The 20,732-nt window shown below is 41.9% G+C and overlaps 1 protein-coding gene and 1 long non-coding RNA gene across 4 annotated transcripts in view; one reads left to right on the top strand and one right to left on the bottom strand.

Moving 5' to 3' along the window:
• The window catches only part of LOC116040811 (epidermal retinol dehydrogenase 2-like), a 38,836-nt gene extending 19,889 nt beyond the window's left edge, over positions 1 to 18,947 (top strand). For 2 of the 3 annotated variants that reach the window (XM_031286495.2, XM_031286485.2), the window contains exons 6-7: positions 6,825 to 6,950; positions 11,404 to 11,626. In XM_031286495.2, the coding sequence (XP_031142355.1) occupies positions 6,825 to 6,950; positions 11,404 to 11,506 (229 nt within the window). In that variant the 3' untranslated portion in view covers positions 11,507 to 11,626. Of the gene's footprint in view, positions 1 to 6,824; positions 6,951 to 11,403; positions 11,627 to 16,877 lie in introns of those variants that run through there. The other variant, XM_031286479.2, reaches the window with a different exon arrangement.
• On the bottom strand, positions 1,845 to 19,869 carry LOC116040827. The gene is made up of 3 exons (XR_004102773.1): positions 19,480 to 19,869; positions 9,154 to 9,163; positions 1,845 to 1,855 (listed from the first exon to the last, which is right to left on the bottom strand). It is a non-coding gene; the product is annotated as an uncharacterized LOC116040827 (long non-coding RNA).
• Positions 19,870 to 20,732: the final 863 nt, after the last annotated feature.

Here is a 20,732-nt window from a genome sequence, read left to right as displayed (position 1 = left end):
GCAGTAAGTGCAAAATGTGTAAGTGACGTGTTCCAGGAAAAAAACTAAATAGCCAACAGACTAAAGAAGACATACACGAACAGATATTTTGAACTTTGGTTCGAGTAAAGTGGCGAACTTTTTGAAGTCAATTGACTCACACAGTTGTGTAGACATCCCAGTATCAATACACATATAAACTAGGGGTGTCACGATTCTCCAAATCCTCGATTCGATTCAATTTTCAATTCTAAGGTCACGGTTCAATTCTCGATTTTTACATTTTTACATTGATTTTTTTTATTTTTTTATTTTTTTCACATGCTGTTGCAACAACTAGTAACTCCAAATATCTAGTAACTCCAAATAATCTCCAAAACTGGACATTATTATTATTATTATTATTATTATTATTATTATTATTATTATTTATTTATTTATTTTTTTAAAGCACAGTTTCCTACGTCATTATTTGAATAATATTCAAAGATTTAATGCTCAAATGCAGCCTGTTATTAATATGTACTACATACACTACTCAGGCTTTTATTAATTTTAGTGCTTTGAAACGATTAAAATATTTAATCGTGATTAATTGCATTAATGTCATAGTTAACTTGCAATTAATTGCACATTTTTATCTATTCTAAATGTCCCTTGATTTCTTTTTGTCCCATTATTTTTTTTTTTTCTCATTTTAATGCTCTTATCAACATGATACAATACTTTTAAAACAGTGCCTGAACCGAAAGATTTTTATATATATATATATATTTATTTAAAAAAAGGAGCACCTTGTTCAATTGTATTTGTCTGTTCTGTATGTTCAAAAATATAAAACAATAAAAAGTTGACCCACTGGATGGGAAAAGGGTATTTTACAATAACTTTGAATGCACCACGAGGCTGGCGAGGCTGAGTCTGTGTTTTTCAGACAACGGCAGCTACAGTCTGGTGTTAGAAGCCTCTCCAGTGAAATACAGTCACACTTTACACCGTTTAGCTGTCAGCATTTTAACCGTGTTTACTCCAGCTGCTAGCTAACGGTAGGCTAATGTTACCTGCTGCTAAGTGTAGTGTTGACTAGCGTCCCATGCGGCGATGTTTCAGTTCCCTCTAACGTCCGTTTTCGGAGCATCAGGGGCGCAGGCATTTCAGTGGCACCGAAATCCACGTTGCTATTCGGTCCGGTAGATAACTGTCGTTAAAGCAGTCTCGGACCCCCCCCCCCAAAAAAAACAAAAAACTCTTCGGATCTACACGATTCACGTGGATTTCATTTTTCCATTCAAAACGCCGATTTTCGCTAAAAAGTGACTAGTTTGCAGGCGTGTACTACTCTTTGGCCAGCTCGCAAGCCCAAACAAGTGTGTGCGGCGTGCCTGTTGTTTTGTTTCCGGTCTAGCTAGAGCCGGTGTGGTATTATAGTTTTTCTAACATTACTAGTTGTTGCAACAGCATGTGAAAAAAACTAGAGGTCGACCGATAGTGGATTTTACCGATACCGATAGCTAGGTTGGGCCGTATCTGCCGATAACCGATTAATCGACCGATAGTATTTATAACTTATACAGTTGACAAAATACATACATTATTTCAAAAAAAGTCCAGACGCTTTTGCCAATAATCAAAATAATAACGTCATATTTCTTGATATTACACCCACAGCAATGCTACACAAGCATGTGTGTTGTCTAAAACAGTTCTCCTACATATTTGGAGTCATCCAGTGCAAAAATAAACATAATGAGCATTATAATTCATATAAAGGACAACGGTAACAGACGATCTCTGACCTGGAGGGATCTATCTTTCCCACTATACTCTTTGTTCTCGCTTGGATGCCCATATAAGGCGTAATGTGTGACGGACCTGCCTTCCCATTGGTTGAAAACATAAACAAAGGCATCATGGGAGATTCCCTTGTCGGTAGCACCTACTGTCTATGGGTAGCACGGAGTTAGCGGCAGAAATGACCGAAAACGTGATGAATTATGGACATCAAGTGGATAAATCTTGGATGTAACAGTTTGGATTTAATGCTCAACAACCCCGAAAAAAGGCACAAGTTCCAGGCTGGATAGAAAATCACCTGTAAAGGCTAGAAAGACACCAAAGACACCCCCGTGACGGCTAACTCGTTAGCTTTTAGCTGCAGCAATCAGTAAGTCTCTACGTTTAACTGTTATCAAATTATCTAAATATGAATGAGAGGTGCCGTTTGGGATCGTGGACGATCCTTTAGGGTTCTGATTCTGACATTTGGGTCGGACTTGCGTTTATTTTTGTCAGTGTTTTAACCGCTTGAGGTAAGTTAGCCTACTACTAATGTTTAGCGTCATCTCAGCCTCGAAAGCAAACATACTGTTGTGCTGTTCTTTCTCTACTAATGCAGCATCTATTCAACAAATTAATAACTTTATAATGATATGACAAAATGTACTGTGTACATACCTTTTTGCTGTCGATGCTTTAAACGCGCATCTGATGTCAGCCTTCTCCGCACACCATGTGCTCTCCGTGCAGCGTGCAGTAACACGTGTCGAAAATAAACAACACCAGGCATGTGTGATAGTTTTTATTTCGCCTCTAGAGGCCGCTATTGTAATGCATGATGCCAGGAGACCCTTCTCAGCTCTCGCGTACTGTGTAATGAATGACAGCGCGCGCTTCTCAGCCGCTCCAGCAACGGACGCAACCAGGAAAAAATATCGGTATGGATTTTTGCTGATAACGATAGTTCCACCAATCAACTATCGGTGCCGATTAATCGGCAAAACCGATGAATCGGTCGACAATTAGTCAATAAAAAAATTGACGCCGTTAAAATGGGTCTGCGTTAACGCCGTTAATAATGCGTTTAACTGACAGCACTAATTAATTTATAAGCAAACCTGTTTCTTGCAGATTGTCCCGTTACTGAGAATACAGCTGCCATGTTAGTCGTGCTGCCAGTGGAAGAAATATGGTACACGCACATAGCAGAGCGTGCAAACTGTGGCTTTTTTGTCGACAACGCGAACGTTGTCAACATAACTCACTGGAAATCCAAAATACTTCCACACCGGCAACTACAGTGAAAGAGGAGGGGGTTCAGGTTCTGTCTCCTGTTAGCTTCTGTTTCGCGGAAAGGGGGCTTGGTGTTCTCCTTTACCTTGTTAAGGTACGCTAGGTTAGCCCCCTTGTGCGCGCGTCTCAAATGTACTTTTCAAATTCCGTGGGATTTTTCCCTTTAATAAATTGTCCACATATTTTACCACCTTGCACTGCAAGGCACTTGCTTTTATCTGATACAGTCATAATCAAATAGGACTCTGCCGCTTTCTTCCGACTTTCGGTATCGCCATGATGCCAGGGCGAGTGGCGCGGACTACGTTGTGTTCACACACAGAAACGGCCAAAGAAATGTGGCAACCGTTGGCAACAAAACTACGTGCTGGAGAGCTCAAGAGCCTGGGCATTCATCTAACGTGTTTGTGTATGATTCATTTTTATCATTAATTTCATCGTTAACAAAATCCTCATCCAGCAGTAAACATGTATTAGTGTGCCATTGTGGCTGTGTATTTCGTTTTTTTTCAACCTGGACCCCATTTCTCCATGCATTAGTTTCTAATAGACTGATGTGAACAAAAATCTTTAAAGGTCCCATGGCATGAAAATTTCACTTTATGAGATTTTTTAACATTAATATGAGTTCCCCCAGCCTGCCTATGGTCCCCCAGTGGCTAAAAATGGTGATAGGTGTAGACCGAGCCCTGGGTATCCTGCTCTGCCTTTGAGAAAATGAAAGCTCAGATGGGCCGATCTGGAATCTTGCTCCTTATGAGGTCATAAGGAGCAAGGTTACCTCCCCTTTCTCTGCTTTGCCCGCCCAGAGAATTTGGCCCGCCCATGAGAAAGAGAGAGAGACATCATGGCTTGCAAAGGAGGAAAGCGGCAGTTGGTCAAGGCCACACCCCCACCCTCCACCTTGCCCCCCCCCCTCTCCTCCTCAATAGCATTTAAAGCTAGAGACACAGAAATGGCACATCCTAAGGAAAACTCGTTTTGGGACTGGCTCTAGTGGCTGTAATTCTGCACCAAAGCTGAATTTCGGGAAATAGACTTCAGATACAGTATTAGGGGACCACTAAGGCCTATATAAAAGCATCCAAAAAGCAGCATGTCATAGGACCTTTAAAATTGGTCCAGTATTTAGCTTGAACACATTGAGCTGCCGGCGTGAACCAGGCTGCAATATAACCTAACGGGACAATTGTGCACCCTCGATTTTTGTCTACTTAGAGTGATTGTTTTTGCCACTGACAGGCTCAGATTGTTACTAATAGTGTCTGACAGCATTATCGAACTCACGAGGTGACTTCTTGTCTGAAGACAGCGGTGTGGAGAGTTGGAAGAAAGGCTTTCCGGGAGTAGGCTACGGAAATTATAAGTTAATGTTATCTAAAAGATTTTGAGTGCCATGGCTCAATATTTAAATGATTTAGACTGTGCGGATGCGGTCATTATACAGTCCCAGTGTTGAAATGTTCCTTATTTTTTATATGAAAATAGTTGCCAGTGGGCAAAATGCTCCCTCAGTCCCCAGCAAGAAGATTGCATCCGTCTTTGATTTATTTTTTAATCTACTGTCTGTTCAAAAGACATGTAAAGAAACTGATCCTCCATTAGTTTTTTTTCCCCTGTACCAAATTGCACTGAAACATGACGTCTGTGTACTGTTACACGCCTAGTAATTAGTCATTAATAATTTAACATTATCTCAAGCAAGGAGCACTTTATTTTTTCACTAACCTGTATTCAAGTCACTTCTTTATTCTCATCATAACAGAGACCAGACCTGCATTATATTAAAGATAAACGTGCTCTATACATTCAGCTTGTGATGTGATGCAGGTTCGTTATCGCACGTTGCCAACTTGTGTTACTAATAAGAAAAATAAAACATGTGGACTGTGGCTTTACATTACTAATATGGACTGGTCTGCATTGCACATATACTCTGGTCCCAACACACACACTTTATTGTTCCCCTGGTGGCCGTAACCACCTTAAAGAGGTTTGCGCTGCACTTTTGCATTTCTTCCTAATGGCAGAGGTTCGTATTTAGAGAAGAGGGGATGTTGAGAGTCCACAATGATTTTTGTTTCATGACTGCCTGCCCTTAGAATCTGTAAGGGCTCATAGTCTTTCTTTCCTATTACCCTTATAGCTGTTTTGTGCATGATGGCAAACCTGCTTTCAGCTGCACTGTTAGGTTGTCAAACTATGCTGTAATTCCAGATCTGATGATTCACATTCACATATGAACTCCGGACTATGTCCGAAGAATTAAGTCCCGACATAGTCTACGGACAGAAGTTCCTGAATCTCAACGTTTCTCCAGTTAGACATTTTCATGTAAATTGCCCTCTTCTTCCTCCGTACAGCCTCAATCAATCGCCTTAGAAAAGGAAAGGCTCTGCTGGGGCCGGCCTCTGGCTCACCCAGTAAGAGCGTGCGCCCCATGTAGGCTGAGTCCTTTGCAGCGGCCCGGGTTCGAGTCCGACCTACGGCCCTTTGCTGTGTGTCGTCCCCTCTCCTTCTCTCCCCCTTTCCTGTCTATCCGCTGTCACTATCGAATAAAGGGAAAAGCTCCAAAAAATAATCTTAAAAAAAAACAAAAAAAAAAAAAGGCTCTGCTGCAGTCTATTCATAGTTTTCAGTCATGTGACAGTCGGAGGGCAAAACACACTGGTATGTATGTATGTGTATATATATACACACAAACTACCCCCCGCACACCGGCAGTCAGAAACAAACATCCATCTACATGTTTTTTTTGTTTTGCAGTGGCCTTTCTAAAATGAGCCGTGGTAAAAGTTACTATAATCCGTTATAATCAAGGAGTTGATTTGCAGACAGAGTTGCCTTTAGCGATGTTTAGCTACACAACGTTAGCAATGTATCTCGTGTAAAAACCAGGACAGAGCAGACGTAACGTAAATGAAATGAGCTGGTGAAGATGGGAGACGCAGTCAGCTCTTTTATACGGCCTGTGGGTTAGCTTGACCACCATCGTTGGTTCCACAACACAGGGGGGTTAAAGCTGAGCCGACTGGTTCATGGAGAGTGAAGGGCAGCTTCTTATTGCCCTCCAGGTGGGCGTTCCCATAGTGTCGTCACATACAAAAAATAATGCGCTATTTATTTTTTGTATGTGTTTTTCAGCAGAGAAAGTTGTCTATGTGGACACCTAAGTATTTGACCCAGGACACCTGATCTCTGGTTTGACTTCAGGTCAGGGACCATCCCCTGTGTTTCTCTGACAGTTAGAACGAGCTGCTAAGTGTCGCACCATGTGATGGTGTCTTATCTCAGCGTGGTACAGTGTCATTCTCAAAATCACAATATCATCTCACACACACACACACACACACACACACACACTTGCACATATCCCAGCACCAGAACACGTGACCACGAAAAAGTGGAAGTCAAAAACATACCGCCCCTTTAAGAGAATTTGATTCTATTCGGACATTTCAGCTGGTACATAGACCAATTCTGTGATTGTTGCAGTTGTTAGATTTTCTAATAACACACACTCACTCACTCACTCACTCACTCACATACACGCAGATTCCGTGCTTCATAGTTAAGTGGTTACGTCTGCAAACAGTCAAACAAAACAAAGAATATAGAAAAATCTGTAAACTTCTACATATGGTTCAGAAATGAAATTTTAAAGGGATATTACAAGCCATAAGTCATCTCTCGCAGGGCAAACGTGGTAGGTGAGTGGTTCAGTGCTGTTAGCAGTTGTAGTTTTTTCTCTGAATCTTTTTTCTTGTGTTCTTCAGGTGGCCAAGACTGATGCCAATCCTGGATCCAGACTATGTAGCCAAGAAGATCATCAATGCTGTGCTCACAGACCAGGTCTTCCTGCTGATGCCCAAGAGCATGTACCTCATCACTGCTCTCAAGAAGTTAGTGTCTACCTTCTCTGTTCTCTTCCACAGAACCTCTCTCTACAGATTAGTTCATATCCCCTGAGTCAATAGTGCCGGCCTTTTAGAACTACAGTAAAGTATGTCCATCATTTCTATTTTTAAGCCTTTATGTTCTACTGCCTGTTATTTTGAATAGGCCATGCTTACACTAATGGATGAATATCAATCACCACTATTGTCAGACTCTAAAAGCTTTATGTCCCCACAGAAACACAGTTACACAGACATGGCCAAAAACTCTGCTCGCTCTCAGCAGGTTAATATTGGGTTTCAAAAAGAGCCAAATGTTGTCATTCACTGATCTGTATGTTTTTGATTTCAGATCTGTTATCTAAAGTTTCTGGATCACAGGTCATAATCACTACCACTACAACAGCCAGAGCCCAGGCCATTTAACGTTGGGACTTAAAAAATTGAATTAATTCCGTCCATTGTTATTGCTGTGTCTCTCTCCCGCTTGGACTTTTCCTGAATACCTATTCTTCACATTCCTATGTTGACATAACAACAGGATAACCTTTAGAAAACCAAAAAAGTGGGTTTTTGGTGTTGTTTTACACCAGACACCCCCCTTTATTTTACCAGAAGCAGCACCGATTAACGCCAGTACTCTCCTTCGCCTCTCCTCTGCACCCAAATTGACTAATTTAGATTATGGCCGTACAGCGCAGTGGGACAATGAATGGGACACCGAAACTAATTTGCAGGCCTACTGTATATTCACTCACATGCATCATTATCACTTGCAATCACACCAAGGTATGTAGGCCCACAGTATTCATTCCATCATACGTGTAGAATATCAGAAATATAAGTGAAACTAACCACACTTAGGGTTACCATGTTTTAAACTGTCTATATTTGGAGCAGTTCATTTCTTATGTAACTATGCAACACATTTTAATAATAAAACAATGAGATAAGGGGCCCTATTTTAACGATCTAAGCGCAAGGCGTGAAGCGCACGGCGCAGGTTAGGGCGTGTCCAAATCCACTTTTGCTAGTTTGACAGCGGAAAAAAGGGTCCGTGCGCCGGGCGAATGGTTCAAAAGGGTTGTACTTAGTGTCTTCATTAATGTGTTTTGGGCGTAACATGCAATAAACCAATCAGTGTCATCTCCCATTCCGTTTAAAAGCCAGGCACGTTTGTACCTTGGCACATTGCTATTATGATCGCGGATTTGCACTGTAATATTTTTATTTGTAATCTTTTGCATGTTTGCCTGCTGCTGCTGTGTGTGTGTGTGTGTGTGTGTGTGTGTGTGTGTGTGTGTGTGACAAGCATAGTGTGCACGCGCTGTGTATAAGCCTAGGCGCATTTGACTAATTTTGCTGTTAAAAATAACAATGAAATGCTGTACTATTGACTTTAGACCAGGTTTTTGTTGGTCAAAAGTCCCTTTTCGGCCGGAGGGAGTTATGCAGTTCCTAGAACATAACGTTCCTAGAACCCTTTTTCTCTCGCCTTCCGACTGGACCAATTTAGGGATTATTAAATTCCTCTGACCGCAGTTCCTGTAACTCTTTCAGCTCCTACTTCAGGGAAGGGTCTTTTTCCTTTTCCCTTTTCCGCATAGGAACCCTTAGTGACCTAACAACGTCTGAAACACAAACCGTACATATTTTTCATTGTCGGTTGCAATTCGCCTACGTATGTTAACTCATAAGACAAACATCACACATTCAACCAGCTAATTGTTAATGCTAGTTAAACGTACCCGTCGTTTCGTCTGCCTGTTGCGCTCTGCTCTTCTATCTTCCTCCATCATATTTATTAGGATCATATTACGCTGGAGCCTTTGTCTTCTGTGTTCAGCCTAGTCTTTAAATGCCGCCGTTCGAACTCTGTTATGAGGATCCCGGCAAGGCACAACAGGCACATTCCGATGGCCTCCTCCATGCTGGTTTGTTGTTGCATGTGGCGCTAAAGTCAAGTGACAACGCTATAAAGACCGTTGCAGTGCTCGCGTCACTCCCTTACCTCTCCTACCAGTTCCTATGGCCACTTGGCCAGTGTAAATGCAAATGGCAAAACCGTTTTTTGGGGGAGAGTAGTTAGTAGAACTGTTTAGAAGTGGACTGTTCCTATAACTACGTTCCTGTAACTACTTGGTCGGAAAGAGGCTAATGGCGCAATCACTTCCCGCTGCCTCAAGATAGCAATACACCAAGAATTCACCTGAACACACCTCCCTGTAAGACCAGCACGCCCATGGGCGCAAAGATGGGCGCAGGTGCATTTGCTATTTAAACGACGCAGGCGCTGGACGGGAAATTGTCAACTAGTAGGTAGTACATTCATGACAAAATTATAATGCTCTCATGACAGCCAATGTAAAAAACATCCTCTTCATGACAGTTTAATGTAATGTTAACACATTATATAATAGTACAAAAGTTTATTAAAGTTTGATAATTGGGCCTGTCATGACAGGTTGTTTTGTCTTGTTTAATGTCAAGTTGTCATAACCCAGAGATGACAGGTGTCATGTCAGTCTTATGCACACCCCGTCACATAAAGTGTTACCCATACTTTGACCTCAGCAAGATGGGGCATGGTCGCTCTTAACGAACGCAGGTTACGATTCGGCTCTATAGGCGGTTTGTAATGGCGTGTAGTTTGGAGACAGTAATGTTGATAGATGTCAATGTAGTGAGTTCCGTGACAGTTGGACATTTTTTTGGGCATTTCAGTCTTTAATGGAAAGGACAGCCAGATATGAAAGGGGAGAGAGAGGGGGAAGACATGCAGGAAAATCGTCCAGGTCGGACTCGAACCCTGGACCTTCTGTGTCGAGGAATACATCTCTATATGTGTGCGCCTGCTCTACCAACTGAGCTAACCCGGCCACACGACAGTTGGACATTTAAGTGAGTCTCAGGGCTTAACTTATCTTTGTAAATGGACTGTATTTTATTTTTATATTTTGTCACCATTCTCAGCGCTGGAGTTGGCCTCGGTCGGATTTGGGTGGTTGCTTAAAGTTGGCTTGAACAATCTGGATTTGCGCACCTTGGATTAATGAGTAAATAATCTGATTGGCAACTTCATATAGAGCTGCGAAAACGATTAGTCGGTTTAAGTGAAAAAAGTGGAGAAAAAAAAAGTCAAATGTGAATATTTTCTAGTTTCTTCACTCCTCTGTGACAGTAAACTGAATTTATTTGAGTCGTGGACGAAACAAGACATTTGAGGATGTCATCTTGGGCTTTGGGAAAACACTGATGGACATGTTTCACCATTTTCTGACATTTTAGAGACCAACCATCTAATCCATTCATGCAGAAAAGAATCCACACATTAATCCACGATGACGATAATCGTTAGTTGCAGCTCTAGTTTCATACGTCACTGCTTTACGTCTGTTGCTTTGCTAGTGTCGGAGAGTTGTGATAATGGTAATATAATTAGTACTTGATCGATATTACTGATAGTTGTGCCATAGTGACAGTATAGGACTGACTGGTATGTTCTTGTGTAATAGCCTTGCTTCGCTGTGAGTCACATGAAAGGTCAGAGGTCAGCCTGACTACAGCAGGTGCTCTGAAGCATTTGGCCTTCAGGTCAAGGGCGGACTGGCCATCTGGCATACCGGGCACTTTCCTGGTGGGCCGACGTGCTTTTTGGGCCGACCGCTGACACTTTTTTTTTTTTTATTACATTTTTCTTTTGTCTGGTCCACGAAACGGCCCATAAAAGTGGTAGGCCTAGATCGGCGGCCCTTTGTTTTTCAATGACACTGGGCTGGCCCAAAACACTTTTATCAAAAATATCACAGAGGCTAGGTTTTTTTTCTGATTTTGACTTAATTTAAATGAAATGGAGTTTATTAAAAATTACTAGTTTATTAAAAAGATAGATTATAAAGACAATACCATTCACGTATACATGCGGGCGCCATCTTGGGAAAGCAATCACGACCAGTCGAACGCCGTGCTTGAGCTATGTTACTGGTTACTGGTTGCACAGCGTTCGTCGTTCGACTGGTCGTTCGGTATGCTACCGTGGAAGTGTGGTGCTATTTTGAGCCTTGTTAGTGGTGTAGAAATAGCGATTTCTTCTTACTTTACCCATGCCCGGACAACTAGCGTTATAAGCTAATTAGCGGTTTGAGCTAAAACTGGTCACATTCGATTAGCATGAAAACACATCCCAGAGAACGGTCGACTCGGTAGTCATGTGTTATTAACCCCTAGGTTCATTTTGCGCCGGAGTTGTCCTTTTTTAAAGTAATTTTCAGAAAAACTAGCACAAGCAATATCAGTGGCAGAAGATAGAAGGTACCAGTGGACACACTGCTAGTCTAATACAGAGACAGAGACCCTGTATGTTGATGCACTGCCTGCAGCTGTGAAAGCAGCAGAAGTAGATGAATGTGTTGTATATTTGTTCCCTGCCCTCATCCTGTCCCTCCATCATCCTCTTTAGCGTTGTGCAGTGGAAGCAGGCCTCCCTCCTTGGCTCTTACCTGGGATCATCAGTCCAAGTAGACTGCCACACTAACACCAGTCTGCACTACAAACTGCACTAGCACACATTCAACATGACATTTGTTGTCACTGTAGAACACCGTTGGGGCAAGCTTTTTCTTTGGCCTCAGGCAGTTTAGTGTGCATTCAGTCAAATCCACTCTCACTGTTACCCAGAGACACTAACTAAACCTGTTTGTAATATTGATTTTTGTCATGAATCTGAATTATGTGTGTTCATAATAAAGCCAAGGCTCACACAAGTAGGGTATGGAACTATGAGACCTTTTTATTTTAGGGGCGCCTTTAGGACAACCACTGATGTCTTTGCCAGGACTCCTTTGAAAAAGAGATTCTGAATCTCAATGGGATTATTTCCTGGTAAAATAAAGGTTAATAAAATAAAAATAAAATGCATTAAAAACTGTAACCAAACAAGTCAAACGTACAGGTAAAAACAGTGAAACATGAAAAGACACCAGCGCAGACAATCACAAAACGGGAAATAGTACAATTGTGGGGTTAGAAGGAATTGGACAGAAAGGATGGGTAACAGAGGGAGTAGGCAAGTTTGAACAGGAGTTTTGAGGTGGGATTTGAGTGTCGTCACGGTGACAGACTGTGGGGGCAGAGAGGTCCAGAGCCTGGGAGCAGTGCAGCACCCAGGGTGCTGAGGCGTGAGCTGGGGGTGGTCAGGGGACCGGCTGAGGAGGAGAGCACGGAGGTCAGGTCGCGAACATTTTTTTATTGTATGCACATGCATCCGGTTCCAATGCTGCCAGCGACGTTGATCGACTGTTAATAAAGTCAAAATATAGGCTAGAGTTTTACGGAGGTTAAATCTATCTATAAAAATCCTGATCCAGCTGTTTTATCCCCTGGATCCGTTCCATATAAGGGCATGAAGAGACGTTTGACGGCCTCAGTGTCTCCAACACTATCAAACAATAGAGCCGTCAGCTGTTTTGCATGGAAAGAGCATACCCCTTAGCCTATGTAAGTGGCCTGAGGATTAAACTTGCGTTGGTATTGATATTGATCAATACCAGTATAATGAGATCGATACTTTAGTTTTAGTTTCTCTCCAGTATGCATTGCTGCGGTTTCATCAAAGAGGCGACCTGGCTGTCTGTGTCTGTAAGTGTCGCTGCTTTCAAGTGCCGCTCCTGTCACAGCGCGGAGCAGGCACACTTTGCTCCTCCTCCCCCCTCTGGTCATTTCATGTCGTACAGTCACATGACTCAGCGGCGCCGGGCAAACAAGCAAGCAAGCAGCCAGGCCCGGCAGGGGCCAGGAGCACACACACACACACACACACACACACACACACACACACACACACACACACACACACACACACACACACACACACACACACACACACAAACAAACACAAGGAGGACAGAGACAGAGCAGAAGAATGGCAGAGAGGAAGAGGAACGCTGTGTAGCTACTATTTTAGTCCAAAAATTACGCCAAGCTGTATAATTTGTAAAAAGGCTCTAAGATACAGTGTTAACACAACAAATTTATACAAGCATATGAAAATTCTGTCCTGGGTTTTAACTTATTAATAATCCAAAGGAAAAATCACAAAACCATTTAAAGGTCATGAGAATTCATTCGGATTTAGCAATTTCATGATGCATCCACATTAATTATTAAAAAGTATCGGCATCGACGATACTGGCCCTGTATTTACTTGGTATCGGATTGATACCAAATTTTGCAGTATCGCACACCGCTAGTTGAGAGAGTGACGGGAATTAGCTTCGGAGCGAGTAGCGACTCCGGTGGTGGAGACGGAGAAACAAAGTGTCTCCCCTGTGCTTTCTGACCACGGTGGGAAAGTGTGACACTACCAAGCCTCGGCTAAGCGGACCAATCACAGTTACAGGACACAGGACGATAAATTGGGCTTTACGCAGCAGCAAGCTCAATACATACACAGCTGACGACGAATTTGCAGGTAATGGAAGAGCTCAAAAAAATAAACCAAAAAATCAATGATCTGTAGAGTAGCTTCAGTAAGAGGTTTAACAGTACGGCTGGTAGTCTGGAGAAATCACTGGGCAACATTATGCACGAAAACCAGAAATTGCTTTTGACAGAAATGGAGGGATGTCGGAAAAGAAATAAAGAGGGGCTTGACCTGGAGATTGGGCGGCTACAGGGAAAAGCTAACAGGAGGAAAGGCCGTCTCACGGTTTGACCCAGTAGCATCATTCATAATATATGGGCTACAACTGGAAAAGATGAATAGCATACTGAGGAAGATTGATCCAATTTTTTTTTCTGAGGGTCAAGGCAGCGAAATACTGGCTAAAGATGGGGGGAGGCTGGAAAAAAAGAAAAGGAGAGGAGTGGAACAAGGATCCACTGCAAATTCTTAGTAAGTGCTACTTACCTGGCAATAAATCTTTTTTGTGATTCTAATTTCTGATTCTGGACAGTCTGTATTCACGAGCTCAGAGCAGATATTCTGCAATCACTGGGCACAGATATTTCTGTGAATGAAACTCACCTGGGGGGAGAGAGCAGTATTGGCATTGAGGGGTACGTATGGTTTGGAAATAATAGAACACGTGAGAGCAACTATCGAGTGGAGTGGGCATCTTTGTGACATCAATATTTTCTGAACATAAAATTGAATTAATGGACAAATCTATGGATGGAATATTTGGGCTAACTTGAAAATAGGAAATCAAAGTACTGTTTTGTAACATTTTCATGTTACCTCCCTCCAGAGCTATCCACTTGGGGGATGCATTCTCATTTTTTCTGTCATTTGTTAAAGGTGCCCTGCCACACATATTTCATTATTTTGTGGTGATGTCTGAAGTTCTACCATGGACTCTGTAAAAATGTTGTGGAAAAAAATGCCTTGGTTACCTTGTTTCAAGCCATTCTAGCGTGGTATAGAATGCCTGCAGGAAGACTCCGCTCGATTTGTGCCAGTTCTCATTAATATTCAACGAGCTAAGCTGCTTGACTCTGATTGGCTAACAGTTAGCCAATGAGAGCCTGGCTATCATCATCCTTTACCCAGCGCAACTGGGCGAGCTCATGAATAGTAATGAGCTCAGGCAACACCACGTCAGACTGACCAGCTTTTGTAATTGGCCTTATTTCTCCGCTTATTTCTTTTCAGTGGCTAGAGCTGACAGAGGAGGTAGCAGTTCATTTTCACATTCGTGACATAACACAAACACATATGGACCTAACATATTTCAACAAATACAAGTAAAAACGGTTTTGTGTGGCAGGGCACTAAGTCTATTTATGCTCAGAAATAGAAGCTTTCTAAATATGTGGAGACTTAAATGCTCAGATAGGACTAAATGATATCATCCCTGATATTGATAACATTTCACCACACCGGGTTCTTGTTAACGAAGCTGACTGCAGAGCAGAAGAAACAGATTTTATATCGTGAGGTTTTGGTCCTGATGGACCGCAGCCTCCTGCCAGAGGGGAGAGGTTCAAACAGTTCATGCCCGGGGTGAGAGGGATCGGCCACAGCGTCCTCGAGGCGTACAAATCCTGGAGAGGTCTCAGGAGAGCAGATGTTAAGCTGCAGTCTGCCCTTGTCCTTGGCAGTGGCAGCAGCGTACCAGATGGTGATGGAGCATTTGAGGATTGAATCAATGATCCCAGTGTAGAAGTGAACCATCATAGTCTTTAGCCGCTTTCCGACCGGAGGGATTTTTGCAGTTCCTAGAACATAAACCCTTTTTTTCTCGTGTTCCGACTGGACCAATTTGGGGATTTTTAAGTTCCTCTGGCTGCAGTTCCTGTAACTCTTTCAGCTCCTACTTCAGGGCAGGGTCTTTTCGCTGTTCCCTTTTCAGCATAGGAACCTAGGTTAACGAGGGTCGGGTTTCTAGTACAGACAGACCAACAACGGTACAATTTTAACAATTTTCGCCATCTTATTCATCACTAAATTCACTTCTGACAACGTTATAGGCGAGAAATGAAATGTTCAGATTTCGAATATAGGCAGTCTTGCGAAAATTTATGCCAAATTGACAATTTGCTTCAAAGTTTTCGGAGTTGAGAAGCTCCATGAAGTGAGGCGACAGCCAGCAGGCGCCTGCCCTGGCCGCTAGCTCGTCGCTCAGCCAGTCATGCTCAGAGACCCCACTGTCAGCTGGAGGTCTCTCAGACCGCTCTCACTCACACACACACACACACACACCTCGCTGTAAGCTGGAGGTCTCTCAGACCGCTCTCGTAAATAAGAGGCTTTTATTTCGCCATTGACGGTTTGTTTGTTTAAATATCACAACACATGTCCATCATAAGATTAACGGGAACCTGTGGTTAACTGCCTTTTCGGAGTTAAACTCTACCTTGCTGGCCGGCCGTCTCACACACACACACACACACACACACACACGTCCACAGCGCAGCAGGCAGAGGCGGGGGAGAGAGAGATACCCGTTTCTCTCGGGAGACTTGTTTAAATTATGACAAATATGCTATATTAGATTTAGTATTTAGTTCATACTTTTTTTGGTGTGTTTGTTTTTTGATTTTAACGCTATAAAGACCGTAGCCGTGCTTGCGTCACTCCCTTACGCCTCCTACCAGTCCCTATGGCCACTTGGCCAGTGCAAATGCAAATGGAAAAAACAGTTTTGTGGGAGAGTAGTTAGTAGATCTGTTTAGAAGTGGACTTTTCCTATAACTACGTTCCTGTAACTACTTGGTCGGAAAGAGGCTTTTGACAGGTTGAACTTCTTAAGCTGCCGCAGGAAGTACATCCTCTGCTAGGCTTTTTTGACAAGGGAGCTGATGTTCTGCTCTCACTTGAGGTCCTGGGAGATGATGGAGCCCAGGAAGCGAAAGGTCTTAGATCTTTTATTTCAACTCAATGAAAAATGGGAGCAAGAACAAAAGTGTTGCAATTATATTTTTGTCCAGTCTTTGCATTCCCTACAGCACCTACAGTGTTCCCCTGAGTGAACAGCTTACATTACTGGCAGTTAGCATAGTTTTACTTTACAAAGTGAGCCCAAGCATGCTAGCACTTTACAGTCACACCGGCTCTTTAACATCCAGTCTAAGCACAATCTTTCTGCCTCTTTAGCTGATCTTTATAAAAAAAAGTTAAGTGAATCTGTTGAAACATTGGTGACTGAGCAAGGGAAATAAAATAAAAAAAAAAAATGCTTTTTTATTTGCATTTTATTCACATTGAATGTAAATTTAAAAAAATGCCTATGGATTGAGGCCTGGAATCTTAAGAGACACAGTACAGGCCTGATCTTACTGTGCTGCATTTTCAAGCACTAAACTGGGCTGGATCTTTTCTCACTCTCACACTTGCAGTTGTTTTTAAATGTAACTCCAGATTTTGCAGACATGAGAACCAGCCAAAAGGTGTCGATGGCTAGCTGATTTGTTTGTTGTGTTTCTCGTCCGCAGCGTCCTCCCCATGAAGCAGGGCATTATGCTGGGCCAGTACCTGGGAGCCTTCAACCTCATGGACACATTCAAGGGACGCTCCACAAAACAGGAGTAAATGAAGAGAGAGAAGAGAAGGATGAGTAATATGGAAGGAGACATGCACATATTAAAGCTATCTACCTATTGTGTATTGCTGTAATAAGACAGAACAGTAGTCGTGAAGGTTGGATTTGATTGCTGCTCTCATTTCAATGGTTCATGTATTCAAGCATTGAATGCCAGTTAGTCTCTTTATATCTCTGTTTCAATCCTTAATATATCCTTAACGTCCCTGTTTTTAAATGGCATGATCAATAGTAAAATTTAAAATGCGATCTTATTAATAACAGTTTGTAATTGAATAGAATATAGTGCTCATAATGGCCTCCTAAATTTAGCCAGCTAGTGTTGTTGCCTACTACTACTTGTTGAGGACCAATCATGATGATGTAATGATGTATCATCAGTCCACAAACCGCCAAGTCAAACATTTCCCTATATTAACAGGGCTCAAAGTCAAATGTCATGTTTGATTTGAATGTCCGTTCTGTAAATTAGTAATATTGTGGTGTGGTTGGAGCCACAACTACAGTTGCTTCAACACAGATGGAAACAATACAAACCCATCAAATCAAATAAGAGTGACAGTTTACTTATGCCAACTAACTGTAGACAGAGCTCATCATCTTTAGAATATTCAAAGCTCCAGCATTAATAAAAATGACGTATCAGTAGAAGCAGGTTCCAGGGCGTCGTCACCATAACAAAAACCTTGTTCACTGTAAATGATGCTCATCCGTAATCCACAGATGCATCAGAGGCAGGTAATAAATCTAACTTGTACATCTATCAATGTATACTTCTTACTAAAGCTGGATATGTTTTGATTACAGTAAACATGCTGACACTGCTTTATTGTGATATATTAGCACTATTTGTGAATGAGCCATAATAATCATCTCTAAAAGGTTTTGGGCACACTTTTGTTGTTAATCTGGCTCAGGGTTTTTCAGTCTAAATCATTTCCCATTAAAAATAAAGCAAGTGCTCATACTCAGGAACAGTGAACCCTACTATGTGATACCTCGCCTTGTAAACTTTGGACCACCTGAAGCTCTTGTGTGTTCAGACTGAAAAACAAGCTATTCTCTCCTCGTGTTGAGTTTGAAAGCTTGTTTGTTTTTGAAGTTTTTTTGCAAACAGCAAATGTACGGACTGTTAAGACATAGCTGTTTAGCACTGTAGCAGCGTACTAGCATGCTACAGCTAGCTAGAGTGTGAGAGGAGACCTCTACTTTTCTTCTTGGTTCTATATATTGATGAAAGCCTCGAGATGAGCACAAAAATATGAAATCTAAACATCTTTATACTTGTGCGGTGATCTTAAGCACAAGGAGGCTTGTCATCTTCAGTGAGTAAGGTGAACGTCAGCCCTTTATCCCTCGTTTCAGCTAGTTTACTCGATGGTTTCCTAGCAACACTGCCAGCTGTGTTTTAACGTTCCAAAATGTTGTGGATGGAGGCATCATAGGGGGCTTGTATACAGTCTGTGCATGTCTCCTGTGGATGAAAACGTTCTCAGAAGTCGTTTTTGAAGTAATATGCATGTATTTGCACTCAGTCTCTTCATTTTTCACCTATTAAGCACATTTACTACCACACAAGCCTCAGTCTGTAATGGTTATATTATAAAGATTATAATACAAATCACTCATCCCATCCACTCATTAGTTTTCATTTAACAGTGCCATTATTAATATGTAATGGATTGCCATAATTTGAGTGTGTGTCATTTGATGTTTTTTCATATGGAACACAACTTCTGTAACAGTCATCTTTACTGATCTATCTTCATTAGGAGATATTATGCACCTGTTGTCTTAAACATGCTAACCGTTCAATGAGTGCTAAAGAAAGATAGTAATATCAGGAGTTTAGAGAAATGTATCTTAAGGTACATTTTACTACATGTCATGTTTTCAGAACTTTTAAGTGCAAACTACCTGGAAGTGAAAATTCTGATCAATAAATTCACATTTTAATGTTTGATTTCTGTGTTTTGAGTGTCTTGTTCAGCATCATGACTAAAGCGAGTTCCCTTACAGTCCCATCCCATTATCTGAGGATGTAAAGCCTTGATTCAATTCACTGCTGAAGGATAAAAATGGACGGAGAGCCTTGGTAGCTGAATGTATAACTGCAATATCACACCCTCCTCTCTCTCTCTCTGTCTCTCTGTCTCTCTGTCTCTCTCTCTCTCTCTCTCTCTCTCTCTATCACACACACACAAAAAAAATAATTTACAATTTGATGGTGTAGTTTACACTGCAATGCTTAAGAATATGAGTTTGAAGTATAGACTACTGGTGCATTGAGTGACTGTTTTCCCTGATAAATGTCATTCAGTTTTCCTTAGATTTTCACTATTCCATACTGCACGATCAAATCAAAGGCACAAAGCCCATGTAGTGGCTAAACTACTTCACTTCTCTCGTTATTCAGTTTGCACTCACGGAACCAGAGAATAGATGTCACCCCAGTGTGTTTTGTGAATTTATTAGCAAACTTTCCTGTACAGCACGTGTCAAACTCAAGGCCCACGGGCCAAATCCGGCCCCTTGCAGATTTAGATCTGGCCCGTATATCAATTTGGGTTCACAATAGCCACAAAAAAGTGTTTTTTAAACTGCAATTGCGTGACATTCAAAGCAGAATATGGCAGATTATCCGACTCTGAGACTTAGAAATTCCCCCAGAAGAAGCAGAGAGTTTTCATATTCAGGCTGTGAAACAGGTTGTATCATTTTTTTGCTTGATTTGCTAAATTCTATGATTGCTAAGGAACTCTTTTGATGACTGTTGTAGGGCTTTATGTCAACAAAAAGCGTACAAAAATGTCAGAAAAAGCAACAAATTTACAAAAAGGTGACAAATGTCTGAGAAACCCACAAAAAAGTCGGAACAAAAACAACAAAAATTAGGACACTGGGCTGCTCTGGGGGACACAACAACGGGGAAATTAAACGCCACACACCGGCAACAACAACGGGATCGCCACACGGGGACGCGATCCCCGGGCGCAGGGACACGATCCGCGGTCTCTGTGGCACGCAACAACAGGGACATGAAACGCCACAACAACGGGACGGTTGAGGTTAGGAAAAGAAGACCTGGGAAAGGTACCGTCACACGCAGGACAGTTGTGGTTATGAAGAGAATAACGCGGAAAGGAACTGCAACACGCCGGTCTCCGGGGTGAAAGTCCTGTGTTGTTTGACCCATCCACCACCCCGACCAGCCTCCCTACGTGGATTTTCTGCTTTTCATACTACTCCCTACCGTTGTCGTGCTGTGATTACGAAACATGCTTCCCATTTAAATACATTAAATTAAAATTCGTAATCACCACACGAAAAAAACGACATAATCGTGTCCTGTTCACGAATCAATAGATTCAATAACGTAACCATTTCACGAACTGCTATGAGACTGGGCTGTCTCAACATGACTGAGTGTGTTACTGTTGTTCTGCCTGCAGGGGGCAGTGGTGCAGTGCCAGTCATGCTTCAAGGCTGAGCTGAGGAGCTGCTGCTCCAGTCTGGGACTTTAATGTAACATCACAATAAGGCATGATGATGATCAGTGTATCTTTTGGTCATTACATTTTCATTTCATAAACAGGTATTAAAAAACAAAAAAAACGAATGGTTGTTTGAATTCCGTTTTAAAATACAAAATTAGAAAATTGAAATACAAGGCGTTTTATATAACAAAAAATAAAATCACTAGAAAACTGAAATTACACTTATTTTTATTTTTTTATATTCTTAGACC

Source organism: Sander lucioperca, chromosome 9, assembly GCF_008315115.2.
Source record: "Sander lucioperca isolate FBNREF2018 chromosome 9, SLUC_FBN_1.2, whole genome shotgun sequence".
NCBI lineage: Eukaryota > Metazoa > Chordata > Actinopteri > Perciformes > Percidae > Sander > Sander lucioperca.
Note: the sequence above shows the minus strand (reverse complement) of the source record. Positions and strands in the feature narration are given on the sequence as shown.